Source organism: Equus quagga, chromosome 11 (genome assembly GCF_021613505.1).
Source record: "Equus quagga isolate Etosha38 chromosome 11, UCLA_HA_Equagga_1.0, whole genome shotgun sequence".
Lineage (NCBI taxonomy): Eukaryota > Metazoa > Chordata > Mammalia > Perissodactyla > Equidae > Equus > Equus quagga.
In genome coordinates, this window is record NC_060277.1 from 82537660 (window position 1) to 82555404 (window position 17745).

The 17745-nt window shown below is 38.1% G+C and overlaps 1 protein-coding gene across 3 annotated transcripts in view; it reads right to left on the reverse strand.

Moving 5' to 3' along the window:
• The window catches only part of INTS2 (integrator complex subunit 2), a 47981-nt gene extending 32278 nt beyond the window's left edge, over positions 1 to 15703 (reverse strand). Inside the window, exons 1-9 of one of the 3 annotated variants that reach the window (XM_046676668.1) lie at positions 15627 to 15703; positions 14078 to 14384; positions 13276 to 13414; positions 11693 to 11795; positions 11176 to 11289; positions 8240 to 8370; positions 7820 to 7993; positions 5279 to 5505; positions 3476 to 3601 (exon numbers count right to left, since the gene is read on the reverse strand). In XM_046676668.1, the coding sequence (XP_046532624.1) occupies positions 3476 to 3601; positions 5279 to 5505; positions 7820 to 7993; positions 8240 to 8370; positions 11176 to 11289; positions 11693 to 11795; positions 13276 to 13414; positions 14078 to 14384; positions 15627 to 15645 (1340 nt within the window). In that variant the 5' untranslated portion in view covers positions 15646 to 15703. Of the gene's footprint in view, positions 1 to 3475; positions 3602 to 5278; positions 5506 to 7819; positions 7994 to 8239; positions 8371 to 11175; positions 11290 to 11692; positions 11796 to 13275; positions 13415 to 14077; positions 14540 to 15626 lie in introns of all 3 variants that reach the window. The other 2 variants (XM_046676669.1, XM_046676670.1) reach the window with 2 other exon arrangements.
• Between the last annotated feature and the right edge of the window lie 2042 nt (positions 15704 to 17745).

A 17745-nucleotide genomic window follows, 5' to 3' on the forward strand; every position in this document is an offset into this window, starting at 1 on the left:
GAGAAAAGACAGCCATGGGCTCATCAGATATGAAAAATACTTATAAAAATATACCAACAACAATGACTTTTTTAAGGGGAATTCCTAGATTTTGTTTGAAAGGTACAAGTCAACTTTGACTTGTGAAAATAATTTTCATTGATCTCCTTCTACTTCATTGCAGTGTAAATGGGTAAAACAAAAAGCAACTGAAAAGTCTGCTATCCCAAGCTAAGAAAATTAAAAAGGCCATTCTCAACCATACCTAAATCACTCCACTAATAAAAGACAGACTTACGTAGTAGAAAGATTATAGCCTTTAGAGCCTGCCAGACCTGAGCGGATCCCGTCTCTGCTAATTACTGGCAACGTGACCTTGAACGAGAAATTTAAGTAATCTTTCTGAACTTAGCTCTACTGCCTATAAAACACCGGTAAAAACCACCTATCTTATAGAAGTAATCAGTATTAGAGATAATATATAGAAATTGCTTCAGGTAAAGAGAAAAGAAAGCACTTCATTTCACGTAATTTCACACCCTCCTGAAACTCCATTCCAACTACATCAAAGGGATTTTCTTAAAAAGCATAAATGCGTAGGATGATGACAAGAGACAACATAAAACACTGGACGCTCGAGTCCAGTCATATAGATGAGTGGTAACTGACTTAGCCAACCTGAGAAAGCAGAATACTAAACTGGCAGGAGGTAAAGCCAATCCACTTTATAGCACAGAATTCCCAAAGGACTCAAGAACTGACAATTCCAGGCAGCTCTGGGAGTGAGAGTGAAGACAGACTAACTCAAAAAGGCTGATAGTCTGTTGAAGTAGCAGACCTCCAAATCACCTCCTCCATTCCACACAAATAGATAAGTATTTGTCCCCTAGTAGAGAGACTGTAGATTTATTCTCTGCAGATGGTAAAAGAGTGTGTCTCTGAACTGAGGGACAACCAGGGATATCTGGAGCACCATTCTGAAAGCAGGAGAATTAAGTCAATAATTATACTGCAGGCTGAGATCGCCCAACCGTCAACCCTCACTTTTTAACTTTGCTTATGGGTTTTTTGTCAGGCCTTCACCCTCCAGGCAAGACAACAGTCTTCTCTAAGACTGTGATAAGCCCAGGAGTTTCCCCAAAGACTCATCTGTGCATTTAGAGGTTCTAATCTGCCTTTTAGTTTCCTACTCTTAAATATGAACAGACAAGAATTATTAAACCCAAAAAAAAAGTGCTTCTAATTTCAAAAAAAGAAACAAAAAAAGGCAGAAACAAAGAAACAGTACAAATAAAACCCCTCAGGGCCTGGCCCCATGGCTCAGTGGTTAAGTTCGCATGCTCCACTTTGGTGGCCCAGGGTTTGGATCCTGGGCAAGGACATGGCACCACTCGTCAGGCCATGCTGAGGTGGCGTCCCACATGCCACAACTAGAAGGACCCACAACTAAAATACACAACTATGTACTGAGGGGCTGTGGGGAGAAGAAGGAAAAATTTAAAAATTTTAAAAAGCAAAACAAGACAAAGATAAGGAAAATACAAAAGGATAAGAAAATAAGATCATTGTTTCAGGAAGTCCAAAATCCAAATAAAAGGAGGTTTTAGACAGAAAACCCATGTGGAAGACACTGACCAACAAATTAGTTCAAGAAAATTTCCAGTAATTGAAGGATATGAATTCCCAGGTTGACAGGGCTCACTGAATACCTAGGACAATAGACAAAACCAGACTCACACCATGGCATATCATCTAAAAATTTCAAAACCCTAGGGACAAAAAGCTAATCCTATATGTTTCTATTAAAGAAAAAAAAACAGGCCACACAAAGGACCCAGTAACAGAATGTCATCAGACTTCTCAACAGCAATACTGAAAGTTAAAAGACAATGGAACAAGACTTTCAAAGTTCTCAAAGGAAATTATTTCTTGCTCTCCTCGTTAGTACAGTGGTAAGCATCCCCAACTGTCAAAGGAAATTATTTCCAATTTAGGATTCTATGTCCCATCGAACTATCAATCAAGTGTCCAAGTAGAATAAAGACATTCTCAGAAATACTCAGTCTCAAAATAATTTACCTCCCATATACCCATTTTAAAGAAGCAAAATGAGGCGGCTGGCCCCGTGGACGAGTGGTTGGGCTTGCACACTCCACTTTGGCGGCCCAGGGTTCGCCAGTTTGGATCCTGGGCACAGACCTACACACCGCTCATCAAGCCATACTGTGCCAGCATCCCACACAGAACTGGAATGACCTACAACTGGGATATATGACTACGTACCGGGGCTTCGGGGAAGGAAAAAAAAAAGCAGCAGCAAAATTAGGGAGCAAATGAAAAAAGATGAAGACAATGAGTTGCAAGAAACAGGAGATCTCAGGCAGCCCTGGTGGCCTAGTGGTTAAGTTTGGCGCACTGCACTTTAGCAGCCCAGGTTCCCAGACACAGACCTACACCACTCGTCTGCCAATAGCCATGCTGTGGCAGTGGCTCACATACAAAAAGAAGATGATTAGCAACAGATGTTAGCTCAGGGTGAATCTCCCTCAGCAAAAAAAAGAAAGAAAGAAAGAAATAGAAATAGGCAATCCAACAGAGAAGAGAGGAAGTAAACTCCCAAAATGATAGTGAAGAGCAATTGCAGGATGAAAGCTGTGGACCAGGGGCAGAGGTAATCAGTTCAGATTGGAGCAGGTCAAAATGCTCCAGGAGAGACTTCCTCAGAAAATTAAATTGACAGAATATTTAATGAGTCTGAACATCTCCAGAAGAAATCTGGATTAGCAGAGAGTTTGGGTCTGCATTAACGTTAAGTACACAGAACACCAAGCAAGTGGAAAACAACCAAGCAGGTGAAAAACAAAGAAGAAAACCACAGGATAATTATTAATGCAAAAAACAAGTTTTGCAGAAGAAAAGCAATCATCTACTACATGGCTGAGCTCCCAATAGTGTAATATAAACGATTATATATTGATCAAAGCTAAATTATAATACAACTGTACTGCGAGAAGGGCAGGACAGGAAGGATACGTAGATGTATTGGGGAAGAAGAAAAAAGAGAACTCATTCCTCATCTTTCACAGTGGGAAGTCAATGAATACTCCTAAAATTGAAAAATCAAGATGTAGCAAATATAAACATGTTATTTAAAGATGTGCTAGTAAAAAACAAAAGAATCAGCTAAAAGAACTGAAAGAAGTTGCCTCTAGGGAAGGGGGAACAGGGATGAGGGGAGTTAAGACTGCTATTTGCCTTAAGAAATCTTGATAAATAATTATGACCCCTTCAATCAACATGCACATGAAACTTTCATAAAGATAAAAAATGACTGACATATAGTAGGTGCTACTGACACCCTTTTACTAAAAGATATTACCACTGTCCAAACCTAGACAATTTTTGTAGTAAGCTCTTAAGGAATGCTATACATGTGTTTTAATAAACAAAACCAGACCGTGAGAAAGTGGAGCACCTTATTCACGTAGTAAGGTACCTGACAAGTGTAGAAAAGGCCAGCAGCATACAAAAGGAAAGGGAAACGAAGCGAACCCCAGCCGGTGTAGCAGGAGGACGACTTGTCATCAACTGCAGCAACTGTTCAGCTTCTTCCTCTGTTGGTCTAAAAAGAATTACATTATTAGGCTTTATCGTTTTTTTAGTTGAGACAGGGAGAAAGAAAAAATGACTTTCCAACAGTTGAATCTTTCAGATACAAATTTTGAGCTTTATGTTACCTCACTATAAAATTTTTAACATCTTAACTTGTCAAAAGCAAAACTGTTGAGTTTACAACCAGCGTTTTTCCTCAGACACAAATACAGGCAGTCTTCATTTTGCATGGTAGTATGGGACCACAAAAAGAACCATGCAAGCTGAAACTGTGTGTCACGATCTTAATAATCAACGGGGAAAATTACAACTGTTGCATCTCTTTTAAGAAAATTTTATATCAAAACATTAAAAACTCTGTTGGTTATAATGCATAGAGAAATTTTTAAAAGCAGTAAAACTGGTATTTATATAGCACTCTATAATTGAAAATATCGGAAACATTAGGAATTAAAGTGTTTTCTTTGTAAAAAATGTATCAAGAGTAGTTAGAATAGCCCTTGCTTTCTTCTCACTGTATAACTTATATGGAGTGAGCATCTTTTCTAAGCCTTGAGGAATTGTCACACCCTCTTGTAAGTTTGGATCAGCTTCCAACATTCCATCCTTTGCACTTTCAGTCACGAAATAGCTGAGAGTTCTTTCACTGTGAAGACTTTTGCCAGCATCACTTCCTCTGGAACTTCATCCTTTTTGTCACAATGACTTTTCTCATTTATGTTGACAAATTTGCCTTCACTAAGTTCACTTGGTTATATTTCAAGGGTCTTTCAAATGGCAGCAGTGTCAACAGTCTCACAGTCAGTTATTTCTTCTACTTACATTTGGTTCAAATGTCACTTCCAGTGTTACCATTTTTGTTTCTTTGCTACATTTTCATCTTTATTGGCCAATTCCTTCTTTCAATTATCCATTTTTGTAAAATGTCACATGGGTTTATCATTGAGACAAGGAGACGATATGTTTGTGAACCAAGTAATAATGTACAGTGACCAGCTGCCAACACTTTAAAAGAAATGATGCAATTGGTCACTGATCATGACGTGCATCTGTTAGAGTGGTTTGTGGTTTGAAGAGTTCTCAGCAAAGTTTGTACTTTACACAATTATTTGGTTAATGTTTCATGATAACTGATGCATTAATTGTTTAGGGAGCAGTGTTAGTTAACTAAACCATGGTAAGTGAAATTCACGCATATTGGAGACATGCAAAATGAGGACTGCATGTACAATAGTTGAGGACATGATTCCAAAGGCTGTAGCACAGTGACTAAATAAGAAACCTTGTGCTTAATAATCACATCATATCAATTTTAAATAATTTATGATCTCAGTTGTAAAAGGAAACAGGAGAGATTTACTTCACTTAGCAGCATGGGATAGGTAAAGGATCACTCAAAAATCACTCATTATAGTCATATCAAACTGTGTTGAAGTCACACGTTCCTTAAACTGCTCTCGCCCCTCCCATATTTACATAACTTTATTTACAATCAGACCAAAATAAATGGATACATCCCAGCTAGGAATGTTTTCCCTTAGGACTTCATTCTTGATATAGGCCAGCCTGCAACTTAAGCCCAATAGAAAACCCAATCCTCTGAATAAAAGGCCTTTGGCTCACTTTCTTGGGATTAGAAACAAGAAAGTAAAATGATGGAAAGGTAAAATATCAAATTATTGAATACTTGAGTCCAGCGATCCCCATCAAAGCACAGTACAGACGTAAGAGTGCACTGGCTTTCACAACATGCTCTTCTTTCAGCCCCGAATACACAGACACATTGGGCTCCATCTCCACATCAGCTTCTTCCACAATGCGGGCACTTCTTACTGTGGGGAGAATGCCCATCAACTCCAGAAGAAGCTGCCTTCTCATCTGCCAAAGGACAGAACTACTGGTCTCTCTTTTTCTCTGTAGGAAATACAGACCACAAAAGGAAGAAAGCATGGAGGACTTACTAAGTCAAAAAGCTCAAAGCTCCCCAGCTAACACTTGAAATTGACCCATTTGAGGAGGCCGACGTAACTGCAGAATCTCATTTTAACCAATCAAGCAAACTCAGAATTCACTGGTACATTTGAGGAATATTATATTCATCCTAATTTGGATTGGTTGTATAGAAAATACTAAATTAATGACATTGTGAATTGTAAAATATCATTTAAATGGCACTTTCAAATACATAATGACTAAAGGAGTCATATGTGGTATAGTAAAAAGTGCTTAGATTTTGGAAACAGAAGATCTTGGGTTTAAACAACAGCTCTGCTGTTAATTAATTAATTACTTTTAGGTACATGAGATAACCTTTCTGAACTCAATTTCCTTAATGATAAGAAAATGAACATTTTCTTAATAATAATTAACTCCTAGAGCTATTGTAATTAGGAGTTTACAAATCTATCAACCCCACAGTTCTTCAGGCAGGGATAATGTCTCAGTCATCTCTTACTTGGCAAGGCCTACCGCTGCGCCTGACATAGAGCAAGCACTCAATCTCTGTTAAACAGATGAATAAATGAACAAAGAAAATACATATGAAAGTGGTTCTAAACTGTAAAGGACTAGGCAAATGTTAGTTACTATTTTTAGAGTGTTCCTGCTTTAATAACGTTAGGTTCAAATAAGAAAAGCTTACTACACACAAAGGACAATTACAAACAAGACAAGCACACCGAGTGCTTAGCACAGTGTTGGACATGTAGAAGGTACACAATAAATGTTACTTTCCTTTTAAAAAGTAAAGCTTAAAATTAGTTTACAAAAGGGCTAGAAATAAAGTAGAACTTGGATATAGAAAAGCATGGTGAGTCAGTAGCACAAAAAATAGACTGGAAGATCTAAGCAATACATATGCTGCTGCCGTCTAGTTCACTGACTTCAACAAGTCTGCATTAGTTCCTTCATAGGGATGCGACTCAGAGTTACCACGAAATGTTTTTTGAAAAAGTAAAATATTTTGCACGTTAAAAACTGTCATAAAATATAATACATATTCATTACTGGATAAATAAAACGTGGCATACACATACAATAGAATATTATTCAGCCTTAAAAAGGAAGGAAATTCTGATACACGCTAAAATACGCATGGACCTTGAAAACACTATGCTAAGGAAAATAAACCAAACTCAAACAGAGGACGATTGTATGATTCCACTTATATGAGGTACCTAGAACGGGAGGATTCATTGAGACAGAAAGTAGAATATATGTTACCAGGGGCTGCGAGGGAGGGGAGACAGGGAATTATTGTTTAATAGGTGTGGAGTTTCTGTGGGATGATGAAAAATTTCTGAAAATAGGTAATGGTGATAGTTGCACAACACTGTAAATGTACTTACTGCTACTGAACTGTATACTTAAAAATGATTAAAATGGTAAATTTTATATTACCCATAGTTTACCACAATAGAAAATATATATATATTAAAATTATACATACTATAATAATTTATTTTGATGACCTAATGCAGCAGTTCTCACGAGTCTGAACCAGAATCCTGGAGATTCCCAAAACTCTTTCAGGGGGTCCAGAGGACCAAAAATATTTCCTTAATAATACTAAGAAATTATTGGGCTTTTTTACTCTCATTTTCTCACAAGTGTACATGAAGCTTTCCAAAGGCTTCTATTAAGCCAGACATTAAAGAGAGTTGCAAAACTGTAAAACAATGCCACTTTTCTCACTAAATTTTTTTGGTTTTAGAAAATATGGTTATTTTTCACAAAAAATATGTTCACATTTAATAGGGTTATTGTTATTACTTTTTTTTTTTTTTTTTTTGCTGAAGAAGATTCACCCTGAGCTAACATCAGTTGCCAATCTTCCTCCTTTTTTTCTTTTTTATGTGGGCCGCTGCCACAGCATGGCCACCAACAGACGAGTGGTGTAGGTCTGTTCCCAGGACAAGAAACCGGACTGCCGAAGTAGAGTGCACCAAACTCAACCAATAGGCCACTGAGGCTGCCCTTATTGCTATTTTTAAATAAGTTAAATAAATATTTCAAAACTTTAAGGTTTCATTTTTAGTATGATAAATATCAGTAGATAAAAGCACATAAACAAAAGCTCTTTGGTATCCTCAATGATTTTTTTAAACATTAGGAGGTCCTGAGTTTGAGAACCACTGGTCTAATGACAACATTCTAAAAGTGTCTTCTTCTCTCTTACTAATTGCCAAAATATCCCGATCTTTAGCCTATACATATATTTATCCCTTACCTGCTGTCCATTTCGGATAAAAGTACCAAACCAAGTCCGGACTTTCGCATTTGTTCCAAGAAGTAAACCACTAACAAAACAAACCAAGTCACTCACTCCATCTTCACTAGCTTCATTTTTAGTATGATCCAATGTCAAAGCCACTCCAAGGCCTGGCAAGTGACATTCTTCCACCTAACACAGCAAAGAAAACAAACTGCACTCAATATGAAGGGGAAAAAGGGCCAGGAAGCTCCTGAATCTAAAACATCTACAGTTTAGAAGAAGACACACCACAAAACATAAAAACCCAGGGAGGAAGGTAATATACCCAGCATATAATTATAATTCCAAATCTCTCCAACATTCTAAAGTCAGCTTGAGAAAAGTTCCTGGTCCTAATATAAAGGATTTGTCTCAAAAAATACTAAGATCTCTTACCACCATGCCTCGGACCTTGAGAGCCTGAGAAGGATTCATTTTACATAAGAAGCGTAACGCATCTGTCCTGCGCCTTCCTCCAAGACTTTCTTCATCTTGTCGTTCTCCATTTTTGATCAGGCCCCTACAAACTGAACATTTAATAGCCTCTATTACTTTCAGCTTTCTAAGTAAAATGCTAGACACAGTTTTTTCAGCCTTGAGAATCGATTGTTTCTGTAGATTAGACTCTACAAAGGAAAGAATCAGGGTAGTTGAAAGCATAGCAATAAAAACTTGTCAAAATAAAGCAAAGAGTGAAAAGAGCCAAAAAATGAACAGTGACCGGTGGGACAATATCAAGTAGTCAAACATACTTAGAATTAGAGTCTGAGAAAGAAAAAGGGAATTGAAAACAAAAGTAGATTTGAAGAAATTTTTCCAAATTTGATGAAAACTATAAACCCAGAAGTTCAATAAACTCCAAGCAGGATACACACAAAGAAAAATCACATCATAATCAAACTTCTGAAAACCAGTTATGAGAGAAAATCTTAAAAGTAGCCAGAAGAAAGAAATAAATCAAAGTAGCCAGAGAAAAAAAGAAACATGTACAGAGGAACAGAGGTCAAACATTACCACAGACAACAGAATAACATCTTTAAAGAGCCAAAAGAAAACGTCAGCCTAAAATTTATATCAAATAAAATATCTTTCAAAACTGAAGGCAAGGGGCTGGCCCCGTGGCCGAGTGGTTAGGTTCGCACACTCCGCTGCATGCGGCCCAGTGTTTCGTTAGTTCGAATCCTGGGCGCGGACATGGCACTGCTCATCAAACCATGCTGAGGCAGCATCCCACATGCCACAACTAGAAGGACCCACAACGAAGAATACACAACTATGTACCGGGGGGCTTTGGGGAGAAAAAGGAAAAAATAAAATCTTTAAAAAAATGAAGGCAAAATAAGGTTTTTATCAGGAAAAAACAAAACTTTTCTAAAAAAAGCTGAGAAAATTTGTTGCCAGCAAACCTGAACTATGAGACATGTTAAAGGAAGCTCTGCAAGCTAAAGGGAAATTATTCCAAAAGGAAATGTGGAGCTACAAAAAGCAATGAAGAGCATCAAAAATGGTAAATGTGGATAAAGAAATAGACTTTTCCCTCATGTTTTTAAAGTCTTTAAAATATAATTAACTGTTTAAAGCAAAAGTAGTAACAATGTACTCTAAGGTATATTACACACATAGAAATAAAATCTATAACAATGGCACATAGGACAGGAGGGGGAAATAGAAGTATATTACATTATATGTGGAGAGGTATAAAATCATTTGAAAGTCGACTGCAATAAGTTAAAGAGATATACTATAAACCCCACAACCAAAAGTAGATAAATAAAAGCAAAGAAAAAAATAAAGCAAAGAAGTATAGCTAATAAGACAGTAGTGGAGGGGCCAGCCCTGTGGCCAAGTGGTTAGGTTCGAATGCTCTGCTTTGGCAGCCGAGGGTTTCGCTGGTTTGAATCCTGGGTGCAAACATGGCACCGCTCATAGAGCCATGATGAGGCAGCATTTCACATGCCACAACTAGAAGGACCCACAATTAAAAACACACAACTAGGTACTGGGGGGCTTTGGGAGAAAAAGGAAAAATAAAATCTTTACAAAAAAAAATCCCTTAAATATAAAGACAGAAATAGATGAAAAAGATGGAAAAGTATATATACCATGCAAACACTGATTGTAAGAAAAGCTGATAGGGCTGTATTAATATCAGATAAAGCAGACTTCAAAAGAAGGAATATTATTAGGGATAAAAAAGGACATTTCATAATGAAAAAGAAAAAGGCTCAATTCATCAAAAAGATATAACAATCCTAAATGTACATGGACCCAAAAACAGCTTCAAAATACATGAAGCAAAAACTGAAAAACTGAAAAGGAGAAATGGACAAATCCACAATTATATTCAGAGGCATCAACACTCCTCTGTCTGTAATTGGTGGAATAAATAGAAAGAAAATCAGCAAGGACACAGTTTACAAAGGGCTTTTACATGTCATGTGATATTCAATAAATCTCTTAGAAACATAAAAGAAGTATCTGTTTGTGTGTGTGTGAGGAAGATCTGCCCTGAACTAACATCTGTGCCAATCTTCCTCCACTTTGTATGAGGGATGCCTCCACAGCATGGCTGATGAGTGGTCCAAACCTGCGAACTCTGGGCCACCAAGGCGGAGTGCACAGAACTTTAACCACTCAGCCACAAGGCCAGCCCCAGGAAATATTATCAATACCTCCATTTTACAGATGAGAAGTTAAGTATCTTGACGGAGATACACAAAGAGTAAGTGATAAAGCCAGAAATCACGACGCCCAGATCCAATGCTTTTTCCTCCTTGTCTCCCAATTTGCAAATTACCTTGCTCAATAAATGTTTTTATTTTTATATCACTCAGACCCAAACAATAATCTTCAATCACTAGTAGTTTGAAATAGAGGTGAAAATTTGTTGATTTTTCTCAATTTCTACCCTATACTTTTCCGCAAACTGACAGCAATAGGGCTAAAAAACAATGGATTTGCTGGTCTTTCTGCTTACCTATAACTCACAATGCTCTCTGCTTATCTCACAGACACGTGTCTTCTCCTCCCTGCTCCCTGAACGTAGGGATTATATCTTCTAGTTCTTCAGTATTTTTTACTGTCCTATTATGGCACTGGTGACTAACAGCAAAAAAAATTTTCTTGCTACATATTCACTGTACTTAAATTTGTAATCTCAAAACAATGTTGAATGTCTAAACTGAGTATTTCTACAATGAATACTCACTAACAAACTTTCAAAAGATAAACTCTCAAATAAAACCCCATAAATGTTTCTTCTTAGCTCAAAAAATAGATCTTGTACATGCCCAAGCAAATCTCTTCAATATCCCATTTTTTTAAAAATTTACCTTCATTAAAACTATCAGGAACATTGGCCACCAAAAGACACAAGAACCAGGCACCATTTCTAACATGTAGCAAGGCTTCAGCTACATCAACTATAGGAAGCAGGGAAGGGAGCTCTATAAGAAAACAAAGGCAATGTTACTACCAAGGAGTGATAGTTCATTGTATTATACATTACACATCCTTTGACAAAATATTTTATTTTATTCCCCCCATGGATATTGTTTTAACTTTTAACAAAACTGGGATTATATTCTATTTACCATTTTGCCCTTTGCATTTTATATTTATATTTAACATACTGTGAACATTTTCCTCAAATACACCATTTAATGGCTGCATAATATGCCATACCATGGAAATAATATAATTTACTTAATCACTGTCCTACTATTAGTCATTTTTAACTTAATCTTTTAAGGTACATTTTTATTAGGTGATCCTTAAAATAACACGACATTCCCGGTATCAATTAATAAGAAACGATATCTGAAATGTATCTTACACTCAGGATAGTACCTGCTTGTAAGATACAAAGTACATCTGCAGCTTCCTCCAAATAGACTGGACTCTCAAATAACTCAGATGGCTTGAAAAAAAACTCGCCACTGGACTCAGAGACCTTAAAAAGAAGAAAGAAATGATGAACTCTATTAATTTCAGGTAATGAATCAAATCCCTTACTATTTTTGTAATTATCTGTTATGCTTACCGTCCATGTCTCTTAATATGTCATTAATATACGGCAGCATAAGATGCAATATTTGATGAATCTGAACCAATGTGACCACAATTAGTGGTGACATTAATTATTATTCAGACATGGCAGTATGGGTCTCAATAATTTATTTCTATATAAATAGAGACACGTGGAATTAAAAATAAGACAAGCCAAAGAAATGAACTGGGAATGCTATCTACATAAGTTGTAGCTCAAAAAAAGCCAAAAAACTGTAAACTTAAAGCAGTACAACAAGCATAAATTCATGTTCAATTCCAAATGAACTGTGGGAAAAACAAAGAATAAAAATTTATGTCAACAAAAGTACCTACTAACTTTTTAAAAAATTTCCTATAGTAGTTTTATCACCACACTTCGCACATGCTGAAGAGTGCTGAACTGAAAAACTGGAAACCTCCCAGAGGAGAAAGGTCACTTCTTTTATTAGAGCTATCAAGTGAAGTATTGAGAAAAAGATGTAGGAAAAATATTGGTTGAAAGGAAAGACCATCAGTATAGTAGAAAAGAGCAGATGGAAATAAATGCTCGTAACAGAAAGAAATTTTTTTAAAGATTTGTAACATATCTTAAAAACTATCTAAAACTGAAACTCCCTCTTATCAGCATTTTCTTTGGAAAGAGAATTTAGTTGTTTTGTCCACAATTTATAAAACTAAACTTTATTATAATTTAACTGACCTTGAAATTCTAACAAAATAACTTTTGCCTCTGAAACTCTGGGCCTAATCTCTTATAATCCATCTTAATATGAAGATGCAATTTAGTTCTTTGTATGGTAGACCCCTGAAATTCACAAACTTAAAATAATTACCCAAAGGTCCAAGACCCCAAGTAATCTATCATTTTGCTGAGATGAGAAGCTGAATAGCCTTCATTAGTCTGAGGAGGAATTCAGTCACCTAGTGAGCGAGGCTAGCGGATGACCCTCCGTCCAGTTCAGCTCTGATATTTCCTCCTCAGTGTTATCTATGAGATAATTAATCCTCATTCAGTGTCTAAAGGAATCACATACATTTTTCAGTTATACTTCACAACATTTTACAGGGAAATTTATATCCTATAAAAGTACTGTCAAGTTTGGTAATTTGTACAAGTCACTGAATGGACTCCATACAGAAAAAAAATCCCTATGATAAAGAATGCAGAATAGGCACAAATGAAAGAAAATAGTTATTAAGAAAGAAAGCCTTTAAGGCAAGCACTTAGTGTCTTTCCAAGCCTTTGAAAGGAAAACATTTCTACAACAAATAGAAATACGTGTAGAAGAGGATGCAGCCTGCCTGCCTTCCTGCCTGTTTCCACCTTCTATGTGTAGACATCAGATCATGCAGATTTTGAGCTGTGATTAAAATAAATGCACCTTGTTCATAATTGCCAACAGTTCACTGAGCACAAGACGCAATCGACGAGGCGAATCACTGTGTTCAAATTCTAACGTCAGTCCATGCTGCAGCTGTGATACCAGGATGCTCTCTCCACTGCCTCCTCCGAGTTTATGCCTAATAAAGTACAGACGTGTAAAGCAACAATTATGAGAAGACCAACACAGGAATAATAGCATGAAAATGATCTTTTATTGAAATAATCTACAAAAGAATGTATGAATTATTTTCATCCATTTCATGAATATATTCCTTCTAAAATACTGTTTAGTTTGCCTATGTATTTCAGGGATTCACAGCCTATGTAAAGACTCCATCACAACTGATAGTTAACACCCACCTGCACTGACAGTGGCTCACTACCGGACCCACAATGGGCAGGGAAAGACAAAACATCTGCCCAGAATTTCGGGGAATCAATGTCAGCTTAAAAAGCCTCTCAAGTGATTCCAATAAATTCCTCTCCTCTAGGGGAACTTACCTTTCCCACTTTCCACTGAGAGTAATTGGTCTAATCAGTTTAGCCCGAATACAACAGTGTATATAGCCAAACTTTTCTACACAACGTGTTATAACATGGAACTCAAAGATCCTAGAATTTTAACCATAAACAGAAGAGAACTAAGTAAAATGCTCTCCAAAGTTTATATTCTCAATCTTCTCTTTTCTGGAGGAGTGCATCTAATAAAAAGCCCTAAAAGCTCCAAAAAAAATTTGGTTCCCTCTTCTTTGGCAAATCCAAGTAAACCCCAATGCACATATTATATAACATAACATTACCTAAGCTGCTGTTCTTTGCTGGCATCCTGTTCTAAAGCATGAAAGTCCACAGACAACAACGCAACAATGGAGTTGACAGCTTCCACTCCAGAGAGAAGGCGAAGGATGAGTTTTTTATCCTGGGCCCAGCTTTGGCTCTGATCAGCAGGAGCACAAAGTGCCATCCGCACCAAGCAGGGCAAGAGAAGTCTTAATTCTGGATCACTTAAAGATGCCAAACGAACAACATCCACCTTCTGCATTGCCTCAAAAGCAAAAGGGCTGACAAACTGAAGGCTTGTACACTCGGTCATTATGACTGTTGATCCTAGTGGTAAAAAAACAAATAAAAGCAGAGGAATAACCTCCACATGTATGAACAGCCTTCTTTTTAAAAACCCTGAAACATGTCGATCTTTAAAAGGCCCCTATGTTGGCTATGTTCCTGGCACAATAAAAGGCTCTCTATGTTTCTACTGCCATCTGGAAAATGAGAAAGAAAATAGAATATATTAATGTTTCTTCCAGCCTTAGGGGTCTTTTGTTCTAATACTCTTATTTTGCAAAGAAGGAATATGAAGCCCAGAGAGACTAAGTAACAGGCCTATAGTAATATTACTAGTTAGTGGCAAAATCCAAGGCTGAACCCTCATCTACTAAATCCCAGGCCAAGGCTTTCTCCTCTATGCCAGTCATGAGTGCACAATGTAAATAAAGGTAAAGGAACGGCACAGTTAAGAAGGCTCCTCTTCCGCACCTCGTTAGTTTCACATGCCTACCCAACATACGGCAAGAACTGTTAGGTTTCTCTTTCCCACCCTCCAGGAGTCCATGGAAGCATGGGTAAATTGCCTCACTAGCAGCATCAATGCTGGATTCAACGCTCGAGAGGCCCTATCACTATCCTATGTCCCCTGTGTTACAGGGCAAAAAACAGCTGTGGAGGCGCAATTAGCTACGGGAGAAAGATGAGTCCCACTTGGGCACTTCTGTCTTCAGGAGTAATCAGAGGCAAAAAAGAAAATAAAAAACAGAGAGCAGGGAGCCAAAGCTATCCCCTCAAAGACCCACAGACCAGCAGAATGGTGGGCAGAAATGTTGCTTTGCTAGTAAGCAAGAGAAGCTGGCCTTTTAACAGAGGGGCGGGCTGATGAAGCAGAGGCGCCAAGACTCCTGTGCTCATAGGTCTCACCCCGGGCGTAACGAGAACCAACCAGTCCCTGCGGCTGAGCAAAGTCGGGCAGGTTGGCGACAGGGACCGGGCAACGCGCTGAGGCCTGAGAAGCGGAAGCTTCATACCTTAAGAGCTGCCCTCCAGCCTCCCGGGACCCCACCCGGCTTCCGCGCCCTAGAGGCGGGACGCGGCAGAAATCAAGAGCGCGGTCTGAAGTTGGGCCTAGGCGATAACCCGGATTCCCCAATCCTAGCTGTGCCCTGAGTCGACCCAGGCACCAAGAACCCAGACGCCGGGACCAATCGGGTCGACGGTGCGACGGGGGCTGGAAGAGGACACCGCACAAAGGCAGAACCCGGACTGAAGGGAGGGGAAAGCGGAGAAGACTGTTTCAACCTGCACCCAGCACCTTCATTCATCCCCAGCGTCTGACTCCCGTCGGCCACCGTAGTGCACTGAGAGGAAGGGTGCCTGGGAAAGGAAACTCAGAAGACGCCCGCGCTGATGCAACGGTGCGCATGCGCGGTTCCACCCCTTCCTCCCCGGGCTGTTTCGTCTGCCCAACTTCAGTTCCCAAGGTGTGGAATAAGAATTGCTTCCAGAGCCTTTTCCAGAGCGTGCCTGCTGTGTCCTTTTAGATAAATCATTAAATCCCTCCGAGCTGCAGTTCCGTCATCACAGGATTATCGTGGGATTCAAATGACAATGTATGTAAAAGAAATGTTAAGTCCCCACTATTCTTTGACTTCAAGAGCACTAATGGAACCAGACTGTACTGTTTTCTTTCCATCTTTGCCTGTGCTCTCCCAGCACCAAAGCTCTAGAATCCTAGGATTTGTAGGAGATCTTAAAAAGTAATCTAATCGCGAGCCTTCTTCCGCTCTCGACCTCACAGTCGGAAGTTAAATATCTTCACTTTAGAGTTCTTAACTTAAAGGCCATAGATAGAGAGCAATGGAGTTTCAGGAATTCTCTGGAATGGGCAGAATTGTGAGTGCTTGGCACTTCTGCAAAGAGGGTCCAGAACTTTCAACAACTGAAGTCTGATCACCCAGGAAACATTAAGAATCTCTAATCTTTATATATTTTCATTTTATTTCTTGGTTCAATCAATGTGTATTTTGCAGTTTCTATTTACCGGATATTGTCTTAGTAGCTGGAAACAAAAATTTTACAGAGATACAGTACTTCAAACTTTGTAGCTTCCAAGGCTTTGACAGAGGGATAATCTCTTTGAAAATAATGTCTGCATTCAATATGAAAAATCAGCAAAGGAAGAAAAGAACTAATGTGTGTGGCAGTGCTTCTCAAACTTTTTTCCACCTGACCCACAGTAATACATGTCACATTGTGACCCAGAATACCCATATGCATATATACCCACAGTTAAGTGGAAACAAATGTTCTATGAAATAATACTCAGATACATGTTATGTATTCTATTTCACCTCTTTAAATTCCTTGGTGGCTACACACTAAAATTGATTTAACAATTTATTAATGGGTTACAAACTGTACAACGTTGTCTTTTTTAAGCTGATATTGATTAAGGACTTATTTGTTGAACACTTGCTAGGCACTACTGCTTTATATCTATTATCTGATTTAATTCTCTGAGGTAGGTAATATTATTGTCCCTTTTACAATTTTGGAAATTGAGACTGAGAGAAGTTAAGCAGTTTATTCTCCCTGGATAGTTATTTCACAGGACGAGCATGAAGGGAATTCAAACACTGCTTTGGCGGATAATGAGAGGAGGTGGATGTGAACTAAGTGATTTTTAAGATCTCTTCCAACTCTAATTGCTTATGATCCTGTAATCATTATTGGAGAAATGATTGCAGATCCATCTTGATCTACAGAGAACAGTATATCCCATCCAGCCTGAGTCTAATGGTGATGAGTGCTGACACATCTTCCTCCAAGTCCTCTTCTCCTTGTCTTCCAATTCTTATCTCAGTGAGTATTACCAGCATCCAGAGTTCCCAGAAGCCTGGAAGTCATTCTAGACTCCATACTCTCCCCCTCATATCCACCTAGTCAACAAGTCTTTTGAATCTACATTGTAATGTTTGCCAGGGAAATCATTTTGACAATCATTATAATAGACCTCAGACACCCTACTGAAAAAAGATCTGCTCCTGAGCTTTTGAGTTTTAGATCTGCTTCCTCTGAGGCCAACTCCCTAACTATCCTAAAATCAATGTTTAAAGACTTTGCTGCTCAGATGTTTAATTAGACAGATTCAGGAACTTCTAGAATGGGAAATAATGCTACAAATTAGCCCTAACATTTAGTTCCCTACAAATCACAAAACCGTTGATTATCAAAAGAGTATATTATCTAATTATAGTGTACCCTTTTGTAATTAGAAAATATTTGTGGAAATAATACCTTTTTTAAATTAATGTAGTACTGAGGCTCATTACCATTTCTACTCGCAAAAAGATATATTTCATCAACTTTTATTTAAAGATTTTATTTTTTATTTTTCCTTCTTCTTCCCAAAGCCCCC